Here is a 14,483-nt window from a genome sequence, read left to right on the forward strand (position 1 = left end):
TGGAAAGTGGATTGGTCGTCGTGGGCCAGTTGAATGGCCCCCAAGGTCTCCCGATCTGACCCGCTTAGACTTTTATCTTTGGGGTCATCTGAAGGCAATTGTCTATGGTGTGAAGATACAAGATGTGCAGCACCTGAAACTACGGATACTGGATGCCTGTGCTGGCATTTCTCCTGCGGTGTTGCTATCAGTGTGTGAAGAGTGGGAGAAGAGGGTTGCATTGACAATCCAACACAATGGGCAGCACATTGAACACATTTTATAAGTGGTCAGAAACTTGTAAATAACTCATGAAAGAATAAAGTTACGTTGAAACCAAGCACACCATTGTTTTTCTTGTGACATTACCAATAAGTTTGATGTGTCACATGGCCCTCTTCCTATTGAAAAAACAAAAGTTGTATCCAAGATGGCCGACTTCTAAATGGCCACCATGGTCACCACCCATCTTGAGGAGTTTGCCCCCTCACATATACTAATGTGCCACAAACAGGACTTTAATATCACCAACCATTCCCATGTTATTATGGTGTATCCATATAAATGGCCCACCCTGTAGAGTGGGTTCATGGTCACAATTCTCAGACGCACTTAACTGGGAGTCAAAAGGCTCAGTTATATAAGCAACACAGGAAACAGTCTCTGGTTTCTCTAAATCATTAACATGGTACCAAATTTCCTTATCTGCTCCCTCAGAACAGTTAGACACAGCCCTGCCATCCTTGCTACATGACACTGACAGGGTTTCTGTTGGCGCTTGTACGGCCAGATGAAGAGCTTCTACACCACAATTCCTGGAAACCCCACTTAACCGTTCATGCTCTGTGTTGCTCACATTTCCTGCAACAAAAATGCCCCCAGACTCATCATCAGTGATTGAGCGGTGGTTAGCACAGGTAACACATGGGAACGCTAAACAGTTATGTTGAGACACACTACAACCCATGGGGGGCATCCCTTGCTGTTTAATTACAGCATTGCTGCTCGTAGCATTACTATCAGCTGGTCCATTTACAGTCTTTTTAGTTTTGGCTGGCAAAACAGATATTTCCTCGGACTCTGATTCTTTGACACGATCGTCTTTCTTATGGCCGAGCCCGCAAGGCGGCAGCTCAGTAGTAGTCATAACCTCGCCCTCGGAAAAGACATGTGGAGCAAAATCACAGTCACTCACCTCCATTTCGGAAGGGGCATGAGAAGAAACGAGACCCTCCCCAACCTCCAGCTGCCGTGAGGCACCATGGCGACGTGGCCGCCGCCTCTTCCTTGAAGGCGACGTGGTGACAGAAGCGTTGGTTGCAGGGGAAGTGACAGGGGGCAGGCCCTGGCAGCTCCGCGGCCTCCCAAGAGCCAGGCGTGTTCCCCAAAAAACCTGCCCATAGTCGGGGGTCAGCCACGGCTTCCATCGGAGCTTCTCCTCCAGCTCCGCGAGAACCACCTGCTCCCGTTCAGCGAAGTCCCGAACAGTGATCCCTGGGGACATTTCATCAGAGCCACAAAACACTGCAGACACGGACTCGGAGACAGCTTCGGCCAGCGGTTCCGACCCAGGCAACTGCTCTGACGATACCCCGGACTCTGGCTGTGCTGACGTGCGTCGGCGACGAGGGCGCCGCTTTTTCCTAGCAGCGGCTGCGACATTGATAGCTGTGATGGCTGGCTCCTCATCCTCCGACCACATCCTCGCCAGAAATGAGGCTGGAGAAGAGAAGTCCGAACGGAACGGTGAGGGTGAGCGGCTTGTGCACGATGGAATTGATGGAGGCAACTCCGGGTTGCGCCCGAATCTCAGTGAGCCAACCCTAATCGCCTCGGAGCCGCAAGACTGTGGAAGCGGCGATGGAGAAGTTACGTGACAGCGGGACAGTGGTGACACAGCCCGCCCGCCGGGCAGCAGCTGCTGAGGACGGGGTTGGAGGATGGTGCGGAGGTAATCAGATATCAGGGGGGGTGGTGCCTCCCATAACCAGGGAAACACAGTGACCCTAACCCGCAATGGGTGGAGTAACTCCTCCGTATCCTCCTCCCCGGAACGTTGCATCCACTTACAGCATAGCGCTTCCACTGTCTGAATAATCTCTCTTCTCTGTGTCGCTGGGTCCATACTGGTTGCGTCGTACTGTCATGGTGTGTTTTTTGAAACAGGACCCAAAAGCAGATGTGGACGAAGAGTTGCAGGTTTAAACAAAAGCAATCCTTTATTTGGATGATGGCAAGAGTTAAACATGGAACCCTAAGCAAACTAAAAAACACTAAGAAACAAACACTATGAAGCTCTATGACTGAGACTATAACAATGACAATGACTAAGACAATGGTGGGGATAACAGACGACACGCAACACAGACTGAATGAAACACAGAGACTAAATACACATAAGGTATGATCAAGGGAAGTGGAAACACATGAGGGGGAACAGCTGATACACATGAACCTAATGACAGAACAGGGAAAGCGAAACTACATACACTGACATTAGACACAGACTTTCAAAGTAAAACAGGAAACATGGAGATTAGACGTGACCTGAACTTAACATAACCACACAGACATGACGCATGACAGGTAGACGCACGAACCAGGGAGACTGAGTATAGGAGGAGATTACATAGACAACTAAAAAACAAAGGGCTAAACACCAACCTCAAAATAAACTAGATGAACTAAACTAGGGCACAAATGAATACAACAGATACATAAAACTCAAACACTGGGTCGCTCGACCCAGGACCATGACACCAACAGATTAAAGCACTAAATCAGATAAAAAGTCTGAGAAATCAGAGAGAAACTCTGTGTAAGGCCCAGGTGGACGATAGATGATAACAAGTAAGACTGGTTTCTGAGTTTTACAGCTGGGGTGGACAAGGCTAAGCATCAGGCTTTCAAATGAATTAAAAGTCTGTCTTGGTCTTTGGTTGATTAATAGGCTGGTGTGAAAGATTGCTGCCACACCGCCCCCTCGGCCTAAAACTCCCTCCATCCATCACCGATCCTTGCTGACATGTGGCACAGTTATTAACACTGTTGCTTCAACACAAGAAGGTCCTGATTTTGATTCCACCACCTGCCCGAGGCCTTTCTGTGTGGAGTTTGGACTTTCAAATACATGATGTTATAGATACTTTAAAATCAGTTCAGTACATTTTCTTCTTTTCTATGTTTACGTAACATGATTTTTCAATAAGGCCATCACATATGAATTTTCAGTTATATATATGGCTATGGGGCAATTGTGGGGCGATCGTGGCTCAAGAGTTGGCAGTTCGTCTTGTAATCGGAAGGTTGCCGGTTTGAGCCCCGGTTCCGACAGTCTAGCTCGTTGTGTCCTTGGGCAGGACACTTCACCCGTTGCCTATTGGTGGTGGTCAGAGGGCCCGGTGGCGCCAGTGTCCGGCAGCCTCGCCTCTGTCAGTGCGCCCCAGGGTGGCTGTGGCTACAATGTAGCTTGCCATCACCAATGTATGGGTGGATGACTGAATGTGTAAAGCACTTTGGGGTCCTTAGGGACTAGTAAGGCGCTATACAAATACAGGCCATTTACCATATATTTCACTTCACGTTTCATTCAGTTTATGCACTTTTGTTACGGTACCTGTGTTGTTGACCTGGTGTTTTTTGTTTATGTTTTTTTGAGTCTTGTTTAATGACACTGTTGTGTTCTCTGTGTGACTTATGTTTCTTAGTTGACTTATCTCTATTTCTACTTTGTTATTAGACCCCTTTTTATGTCCTGGTCTCGTCTCTGTGTCCTTAACCTGTGAAGCACACAGAGATGCACAGAGGGCATTTCTGTGAAGTCTGTTTCGTGTCCAGGTAGAGTTGGCTGTTTCACCAGTCATGTCTCTGTGTGTCTGTCTGCTCTCTCTCGCTCTCTTACCCTGTCTGTCTTCTCATTCTGTTCCTTGTATTTTAGGCGGTGTGCATCTTACTGTGTGTTTCCTGTTTTATTCTGAAAGCGTCTTGTCCTGTGTGCGTCGTGTTCAGGTTTGCTTCCCAGCTTCTTCTCAGTTGTTAGATTGTTGCCAGCTGTGTTCCCCAGGTGTTTCTTCTTTGCCTTCATTCCCTCTTGTATTTAGTGTCTGTGTTTCCTTTTGTCCCGTGTCGCGATCTCCCTCTTGCTCTGTGTTCTGCCTTTGTGGTTATTCTCTGTTTGAACCTGTCAATTTAGTATTTTCCAGTTGCCTTCCAGTTTGTTTACTGTAACCCAGCAATAAACCCATTTCTAAGCACAGTCATGATGCTAGTCTACACTCTGGGTCCACAACTCGGCCTTCCACACAGGGGAACCTGACAAGTTTTACTTCAGTTAGATTTATCATTAGCTCAATCTCACATGAACATCCTGTTACGTTCCCCTGAGGGGTCTAGGCGGTGAGGGGGAAGTAACAAAAAGTGTCCGAATCAGAAAAAGGAGACAAGAAGGCAAAAAGGTTCAATTAAAGAGTTTTATTAAAGTAGCTCAACTAAAAGAGACGGACAAGCCGCTATCACCATTTAAGAAAACAAACAAAACTCAGGCGTTGGTCAATAAAGTAAAACGTAAGTCAAAAAGAGAGAGCAGCTCACTAGCTGCAAACACAGACACACAGCTCACTAGCTCTAACCACTCACATGGATCTGGCCCAGAGCTCACCTGTCCCTGGGCTTAAATCCGTTTAATTACTGATGTGAGTCAGCTGTGTAAAAAAGAAAAGGTGGCACCTCAGGCAAAAGAGATTGAAGGACACGCCCACACAGGCACCTTCAGGAGGAGGCCCTGCTAGGGCCGTAACACCCCCTCCCATAAATACAAACCTGTGGTTTGTCAAATGATTATGAAAACCAAAACAATTAATCAAGTCCATAACTGTTTCAACACCAAAACTGTAGGCTTTCCACCTACCAAACCCCATATCATCCTCTCTTTAATGACTTTCAACTGCTTCCATCAGGTCGTCGTTATAAAGTGCCTGCAGTGAAGACAAAGAGACATAGACTGTCTTTTGTACCTAGTGCTATTATCACAGTTAATAACACTAAACCATGAGTGTTGTTGCCATTGCACATTGCACTTTTTTGATGAAAAATCTAGGTTGTTTTATCAGGCTTATATTATATTATTTTGGTGAGTGTATGTGATGTGTTGGTTGTCTGTTTGTTTGATTGTACGGACATACTGCAAATCAATTTCCCGTTAGGGACAATAAAGTTACCATTGACCATTGACCATAGCAACGGTTAGGCATTTCCTGCTGAAGCTGCCAATCCCATCTCAGTGGGTTCACAACATTGACAGAGAGTGGCCCCAGACCCTCGAAACAGTGTCCCGTGTGATAGCCAGGGCTTCGAACCATCACATGTGGAGAACCCAGCAGGGAGCTAGGGGGCCTTACTGAAACACAGACATGTTTGTTAGCAAGGGGTGCAGGTCTGAGTGGTGGTTTTATACATGATCTGTCCCGCTGCAGGTCATTTGGAGTGCCTGGGAAATTGTCAACCAGCAACAGCTCAGAGCTAGTTGACCCCTTACACTCACCACAGGAGCCCCTTAAGCAACTATGCCCCAAGTGTGGTCCTTTGCTGGGCCTGACAACCTTGTCAGTTTGAGAACCACGACTGACTGTTTTCAAATCAGGCCTTCTTCCCTTCGGACGTGCTTTGCGTTTAAGTGCCAGTCTCACACAGTTAGCAACCACATGGCCAGGCTTGTGGCAGAAGAAACACAGTTTTGCTTTGGATCTTGAAACCACAACTTTTTCAGCCTTGCTAGCTGGCTCCCTCCTAGCTCTCCACGATGTATTATGGTGAGAAGGGATGTCACATTCTACAGCATTTGTTTTATGAGTAAGGGTAAACTCATCTGCCAGTGTGGCAGCCTGCTGTAAAGTGGAAACCCTCTGTTCACTTAAATGCCAAGGCACACACTCAGGCACCACATTCTTAAAGTCCTCTACTAGGACAAGCTCACGTAACGACCCCAAATCGTTAACCTGGCTTGCAGAACACCACCTATCAAAGAGCTTTGCCTTCTCCCTAGCAAAGTCAAGGTAGGACTGACCCTGTGCCAACTCCAAACCTCGAAAATGCTGCCTATAGGCTTCAGGTACAAGTTCATAGGCTTGGAGGACAGCACTTTTAATCTTTTCATAAACTAGGCAGTCATCCCTAGACAGACTGGAACAAGCTTCCTGAGCCTTACCTGTCAATTTACACAGCAACATCAACCCCCACACGTCTTGAGGCCACTGCAGTGCAGTTGCTATACGTTTGAATACACTGAAAAAGCTTTGAACACTGGATTCACAGAAGACTGGAACCAGGTGGATGTTATTGCTCACAAACGAGCCTCTAGACACCTGTGCACTAATAGCTGTGTCATCCATTTTGGGGGCGGAGAAGGCTTAGCAAACACACCCTAATTAAGCCACAAACACACCCCTCTGCCAACTCAGAGACTACTGAACAATTAACGGAAAACTACACAACTTACTTTAACTGACCAACTTACCTCTTGCTGCATACGCATTAAACAAATACAACTTACCCAGTTCCTAAGCACAACAAACTTTACCTATCTTCTGGAGCGTGCCAGGCTCGAGGCAACTTGAAAGGCAAAACTTCAGCGACCGGAGCCCTGAATTGCCTACCCCCAACAGGGAACTAATCCCCGCCCAGGATTACTCCGAAAATAAGAAAGGCAAAACAACAAAAGAGTGCCCGATGGAAGAACTTAAAAAGCTCAGCTGGACACTCACCTAACCTAACTGGGAAGTTGTGGTTCTCAAAAGGTGACAAAGCAAGATAATCAAAAACCAAATCCAACTTGAACCTCCCTTTTCAAAGATCCCGGACGAGCCCCCACTTGTTACGTTCCCCTATGGGGTCTAGGCGGTGAGGGGGAAGTAACAAAAAGTGTCCGGATCAGAAAAAGGAGACAAGAAGGCAAAAGGGTTCAATTAAAGAGTTTTATTAAAGTAGCTCAACTAAAAGAGACGGACAAGCCGCTATCACCATTTAAGAAAACAAACAAAACTCAGGCGTTGGTCAATAAAGTAAAACGTAAGTCAAAAAGAGAGAGCAGCTCACTAGCTGCAAACACAGACACACAGCTCACTAGCTGCAGCTTTTCAGTCAGGTTTCAGAGCTCATCACAGCACAGAAACAGCTTTAGTGAAGGTTACAAATGATCTTCTTATGGCCTCTGACAGTGGACTCATCTCTGTGCTTGTCCTGCTAGACCTCAGTGCAGCGTTCGATACTGTCGACCATAATATCCTATTAGAGCGATTAGAACATGCTGTAGGTATTACAGGTACTGCACTGCAGTGGTTTGTATCATATCTATCTAATAGACTCCAATTTGTTCATGTAAATGGAGAGTCCTCTTCACACACTGAGGTTAATTATGGAGTTCCACAGGGTTCAGTGCTAGGACCAATTCTGTTTACATTATACATGCTTCCCTTAGGCAGCATCATTAGAAGACATAACATACATTTTCACTGCTATGCTGATGACACCCAGCTCTATCTCTCCATGAAGCCAGGTAACACACACCAATTAGTTAAACTGCAGGAATGTCTTAAAGACATAAAGACCTGGATGGCTGCTAACTTTCTGCTTCTTAATTCAGATCAAACTGAGGTTATTGTACTCGGCCCTGAAAATCTTAGAAATATGGTATCTAACCAGATTCTTACTCTGGATGGCATTACCTTGGCCTCAAGTAACACTGTGAGGAACCTTGGAGTCATTTTTGACCAGGACATGTCCTTCAACGCACATATTAAACAAATATGTTTAATATGTGCGCCCACACAGGCACCTTCAGGAGGAGGCCCTGCTAGGGCCGTAACAATTCATTCATCTTTTTAATTCAAACACACAACAATACTTTTTCTTTTCTAAACACTGTGTCTGTCAATTACAATATACCCCATTTCCTTAGATCACACATGTTAAACTCATTCTCTTAGATTAGTGGCTCCCACACTTCCCCCTCCCATCCTTCTTACATAAACACACAGCTTCCAAGGCCATCTCCACACACACTCAGTGAGAGGTCCGTCTAAGAATCATTATTAGAGTTTCTCATTCATTATATTAATTAAACCTGAACATGATATTCTGATCAGTATTAACCAATCCAGCTGTCAGCAGACTCACATATGAATTATGATTTGGTGTTTAACAATTACAACATACATAAAACCATTTCTCTTATTCAGAGTCACGTACAATGATTGGTTGGTCAGACTTTTTTGTCACATTGCAGCAATCACACACAAACACTAATCAGGCCAAGCTCAAAGCTGGATCGTGTCTATACACACAAAAAATAGACATTGCAATAGTTTTAATTACTCAAACTGTATTTGTCATTCAGCATATTATTTAGACTTATACATTAATTACAACTTTAATTTAGAATAAAGATGATTTGCTATTAGCAAGAGCGCTCTGAAATTTTTAAATGAAAATATTTAGTTTAATTTCTACTTCAAGAAAGTCGATAATTTAAAAGATGTTAAATATGAACGTCTTCTTTGTTTCCCTGTGAACCAGCTGTGTTTCACAGGCTGTTTGTGTTCAGAGTCAGAGAGCTGTGTCTCTCTACAGTCAGAGGTTTTTGTACGACCACTCAGTCAGTTTGTATCACTGTGGTGGACGTTCGGTGGAGGAACCAGACTGGATGTTGGAAGTAAGTTTGTGCTCAAATGTTAAATCATTGAACATCATTTTCCTGTGAGCTGATCTCAGTCACATCACATTTTTGTTTAGCTCCTTTACTGAACCTGTCCTCACATGTTCCATTTAAAACAGGAACAATTTGAAGGATTAAAGTAAATGTACTCTTTAAACCTGCTGCAGAATTAAAAGGATTCAGGACAGTGTGACTGGAGATCAGTTCTTAGTGTTTCTGACAAATCTGTGAATTTTAAAAATGTCCCACTTTGTCTTTGACCTCAGTTTGAAGTGAAACTGTCTGAGAATATTTATCTTGTTTAAATCTGGCTTATGTTGAAATATTCTGACTGGTTAGGTTTAGCAGATAATGTCTTTATCAGTGAAATGATCAGCTGGTGATAGTTTAACAGTAACTATGATTGTAGAAATGCACCAAATGAAATGATTAAAATGTTGAAACTAAATAACTGAATATTTGTTCAAAGTGTGTTATATTTTGTATTAAACACTAAAACCATGCATATAATTAGAAGTTGATGCTGATGATAATTACTGAGATGCTGTGTAACAGTTTGGCCCCAGTGCAGTTTGTTGAGCTTCAGGTCATATGAGGACTGTGAGTGTGCTGATGTGCATGAGAGCTTTGTTAAAGGGAAGTGAAACACTGTGTGAGTGAGTGACTGGTGGAGCAGAAAAACATCTGTCAGAAAGTCCTTAAAGGAGAAGATCCACTCTCACACAGTGAAGGCATTACTGCCAGCTGTGCCGTGTGCTCCCTGTCCTCTAAGCCGATTGGTGTCTCCTAGGTGACGCTCGTCCCACCCTGACGGTGCTGCCCCCCTCCAGAGAGGAGCTGCAGCAGGGGAAGGCCACGCTCATGTGCCTGGCCAACAAGGGCTTCCCCTCAGACTGGAGTCTGTCCTGGACTGCCCTCCTCCCAGCAGCTGGGAGGAGGGCAGGAGCCCCGGGGTGCTGCAGGAGGACGGCCTCTACAGCTGGAGCAGCACCCTGAGGCTCCCTGCAGACCAGTGGGAGAAGGTGGGCTCTGTGACCTGTGAGGCCACCCAGGGCTCCCACACTCCTCTCTCACAGACACTGAGGAGAGACCAGTGTTCCCAGTCCTGAGCTGACTCGCTGGTTTTCCTCTGCAGGTGTCTCTCTCTTTCTGTCACTCATCTTTGTTTTGTCCATCATTTCAGTGTTTGACACAATAAAGATTCATTCAAACAAACTCTCGTTCCAACTCCACTCTTTTTAACTTGCACAGATTGAGATCCTTTCACAATAAACACAGTCGTTCTTCTTGTTTGTTCACATTAAAGTGATTTCATGATCTGCTCATAATGGGAACAGCGACTGTATTAAATCCAGTCAAACACTGACCTGAAGGACATGCTGTCATTTCTCTGTGGTGACTTTAGAAATAAGTTGTGAGCTTCCATCATCGATCAGCACATGTACTGTAAACTGTAGATGAACAGAGAAGATCCACTCTCTTCATGTACATTAATGTTGAATTTAAATTTGAATTTGTATTAAATCTTTATCTTAAACATGGTAAAAAAAGTACAGCAATGTAGAAATAAAAAGAGACAAACAAAGCAAAACAAAAGGACAACAAAGCAACCTCAACTACAAATAACTTTCATGTTCAAAAAGGAGCAGGAAGAAGCATAAGCTTATTTAATCCCACCCCCTTTCCACTATCTAGTAATCAATAGACAACACCTTTTCTTCCTGTTTATGCCCTGACCATCAGAAATACCTGATTACGTTAAAGGATATATACCCATACAAGCATACCCGTGCACCCACACACACATATACATACATCGGCATAATGAAAATATTGAACCTGTCAGAGCTCTACCTCCTCCCTGTACTCTGTAAAAACCATACCCTTGAACTGCTTTTTAAACTGACTCATGCTTGGACATTGCTTCATTTCTTTACTAAGTCTGTTTCACAGCTTCACTCCACACACAGAGATGCAAAAACCCTTCGTTATATGTATAATTTATATGCGACTTCCAGCTTAATCTATCATTTATTATCACACCAAGAAACTTGTGTTCAAGAACTCTTTCAGTTTCCACACCATGTGCATGAATCTGCACTTGCGTGTTTCTTTGGGAATTCCCAAATAAGACTATTTGGGAATAGTCTTTTACTTAGCTTTAGCAATAGTTTATGCCTGTCAAACCATTTTTTATTTTTGCACATTTCGGATGTAATTGTATCCAGCAGCTCCTTTAGATTCCCCACAGAACAAAAATATTTGTGTTGTGTGCAAATAATGCTAATTTTAATATATCAGTTGCCATACAAATATCATTTATATAAAAATAAATAATTTTGGACCCAGTACAGAGCCTTGTGGAACACCACAAGCAATGTCCAAGCATGATGAGGAACATTCACCCAGCTTCACAGATTGTTTCTCGTCACTACATGTTGGATCAGTACCAGCCAGTGATGGTAGATGGTAGCCTTTATGACTCAAATATTCTCTGCTGACATGAACACAGCAGACTTTCATTACATAACTCAACATTGCATGAATAAGATCCATGACATAAGTTATTCACAACGGGCTCCACAATATAAAGTAATAATAATGGATTGCATTTATATAGCGCTTTTCCGGACCCCTCAAAGCGCTTTACAATTCCACTATTCATTCACTCACTGGTGGAGGCAGCTACAGTTGTAGCCACAGCTGGGGCAGACTGACAGAGGCGAGGCTGCCATATCGCGCCATCGGCCCCTCTGGCCAGCACCAGTAGGTGAAGTGTCTTGCCCAAGGACACAACGACCGATACTGTCCAAGCCGGGGCTCAAACCGGCAACCTTCCGATTACAAGACGAACACCCAACTCTTGAGCCACGATGCTCTGTCACTGAAATCAGACTTTAACACATTTTAACGTTCATGTTTTGCAAAATGTCTCAAACTGAATTTAAACTTTAGCTAAATTCAAATGTATTAAAATCAACTTTAAAAAACTGTTTTACATCAATCTGTTATTTTTAGTCTGAGTGCAGCTGTTGAGTCAGTTCCTCTAAAGCTGAGGGAGGTTTTTGTACGGCGCTGTATCACTGTGTGAACGAGCTGCTACTCTGCTGACAGTAATAAACTCCTGAATCTTCAGCCTGGACTCCTCTGATGCTCAGAGTGAAGTCAGTGCCAGATCCACTTCCACTGAAACGATCTGAAACTCCAGACTGACGATTTGTAGCTTTATAAATCAGGAGTTTAGGAGCTTTGCCAGGTTTCTGGAGGTACCAGTGAAGCCAGCCACTAACACTTGAACTGGTTCTACATGTGATGGAGACAGACTGCCCTGCAACCACAGACTGAGCTCCAGGAGACTGAGTCACGATGATTTGTCCTGATGAACCTGGAAAAGATGAAAAAGAGGAGAAGGGTTACTGAGACAAATCCAGCGTGGAGAAAGACGATCAGCATCCAAACAGAAGATGGAGAACAGATGGAAGAAGGTCACTGCTGCTCGTTTCAGTGTTTCTCCATCATTGCGGTGAACCTGGCTGCACGCTGAAGCCAAGCGCTCACAGAGAGTCTCACCCTGAAGAAGGAGCCCCAGGGTGGCCAGCAGTAGAGTCAGTGACATCATCATTGTGCTGCCGGCGTGTCAGTGTCTCTGAAAGGCCTGGACAGACACTGATCCACACGGGCCTCTTAACGGCTGGGAGCAGAGAGGCAGGACACGTATGCAAACACACAGAGTCAGTCAGCTGGAGCCGTCCTCAGCACATCACCACCTTTCCTCCTCACTCGTGGCTCTACTCGCTGTTTTTCTCATGCAAACTATGATTTTACCTTCACAGTTTTATGCATTCAGAATTAGTTGGTCACAAAGATAGAACATTTTTAAACTAAGCAGTCTGGTATGTTGGCAGCGTTCACACTGCCGGTGACTTGATTGCAGTCAGGTGTGAAGGCTGATTGGCGTCTCAAACTGAAAGTGGAGCCCAGTGCTATGAAAAATCCTGCACTCACCAGGCCCATGACAAGATGATAACAATGGGTGGATTATATTCTTAAACTTAGTTACAGCACTTTCAGAAAGACATCTACTGTGGTAAGGTCTACTCTCCACTGCTGTGTAATCAATTATTGTAAATGTAAATGTTATCAGGAAATGATCAGACAGCAGAGGGTTTTCAGGAAACACTGTTAAATGTTCAGTTTCTATGCCATATGTTAAAACAAGATCTAGAGTGTGATTAAAGTGGTGGGTGGGTTCTTTTACATTTTGACAGAAGCCAATTGAGTCTAATAACAGATTAAATGCCATGTTGAGGCTGTCATTTTTAGCATCTACATGGATGTTAAAATCACCCACAATAATTATTTTATCTGAGCTGAGAACGTAATCAGATAAAAAGTCTGAGAAATCAGAGAGAAACTCTGTGTAAGGCCCAGGTGGACGATAGATGATAACAAGTAAGACTGGTTTCTGAGTTTTACAGCTGGGGTGGACGAGGCTAAGCATCAGGCTTTCAAATGAATTAAAAGTCTGTCTGGGTCTTTGGTTGATTAATAGGCTGGTGTGAAAGATTGCTGCCACACCGCCCCCTCGGCCTAAAACTCCCTCCATCCATCACCGATCCTTGCTGACATGTGGCACAGTTATTAACACTGTTGCCTCAACACAAGAAGGTCCTGATTTTGATTCCACCACCTGCCCGAGGCCTTTCTGTGTGGAGTTTGGACTTTCAAATACATGATGTTATAGATACTTTAAAATCAGTTCAGTACATTTTCTTCTTTTCTATGTTTACGTAACATGATTTTTCAATAAGGCCATCACATATGAATTTTCAGTTACATATATATTTCACTTCACGTTTCATTCAGTTTATGCACTTTTGTTACGGTACCTGTGTTGTTGACCTGGTGTTTTTTGTTTATGTTTTTTTGAGTCTTATTTAATGACATTGTTGTGTTCTCTGTGTGACTTATGTTTCCTAGTTGACTTATCTCTATTTCTACTTTGTTATTAGACCCCTTTTTATGTCCTGGTCTCGTCTCTGTGTCCTTAACCTGTGAAGCACACAGAGATGCACAGAGGGCATTTCTGTGAAGTCTGTTTCGTGTCCAGGTAGAGTTGGCTGTTTCACCAGTCATGTCTCTGTGTGTCTGTCTGCTCTCTCTCGCTCTCTTACCCTGTCTGTCTTCTCATTCTGTTCCTTGTATTTTAGGCGGTCTGCATCTTACTGTGTGTTTCCTGTTTTATTCTGAAAGCGTCTTGTCCTGTGTGCGTCGTGTTCAGGTTTGCTTCCCAGCTTCTTCTCAGTTGTTAGATTGTTGCCAGCTGTGTTCCCCAGGTGTTTCTTCTTTGCCCTCATTCCCTCTTGTATTTAGTGTCTGTGTTTCCTTCTGTCCCGTGTCGCGATCTCCCTCTTGCTCTGTGTTCTGCCTCTGTGGTTATTCTCTGTTTGAACCTGTCAATTTAGTATTTTCCAGTTGCCTTCCAGTTTGTTTACTGTAACCCAGCAATAAACCCATTTCTAAGCACAGTCATGATGCTAGTCTACACTCTGGGTCCACAACTCGGCCTTCCACACAGGGGAACCTGACAAGTTTTACTTCAGTTAGATTTATCATTAGCTCAATCTCACATGAACATTCATTCATCTTTTTAATTCAAACACACAACAATACTTTTTCTTTTCTAAACACTGTGTCTGTCAATTACAATATACCCCATTTCCTTAGATCACACATGTTAAACTCATTCTCTTAGATTAGTGGCTCCCACACTTCCCCCTCCCATCCTTCTTACATA

The 14,483-nt window shown here is 44.0% G+C and overlaps 1 pseudogene and 1 gene segment (V, D, J or C); one reads left to right on the forward strand and one right to left on the reverse strand.

Moving 5' to 3' along the window:
- The first annotated feature begins 8,593 nt into the window (after nt 1-8,593).
- On the forward strand, nt 8,594-9,856 carry LOC134622944 (Ig kappa-b4 chain C region-like; annotated as a pseudogene).
- Nucleotides 9,857-11,766: 1,910 nt separating this feature from the next.
- Nucleotides 11,767-12,321, reverse strand: LOC134616545 (immunoglobulin kappa variable 1D-12-like). The segment is given in 2 exon segments: nt 11,767-12,071; nt 12,257-12,321. Coding segments are annotated over 2 exon segments (357 nt in total).
- Nucleotides 12,322-14,483: the final 2,162 nt, after the last annotated feature.

The sequence above is a fragment of the Pelmatolapia mariae genome, linkage group LG3_W (assembly GCF_036321145.2).
Source record: "Pelmatolapia mariae isolate MD_Pm_ZW linkage group LG3_W, Pm_UMD_F_2, whole genome shotgun sequence".
Classification (NCBI taxonomy): Eukaryota; Metazoa; Chordata; class Actinopteri; order Cichliformes; family Cichlidae; genus Pelmatolapia; species Pelmatolapia mariae.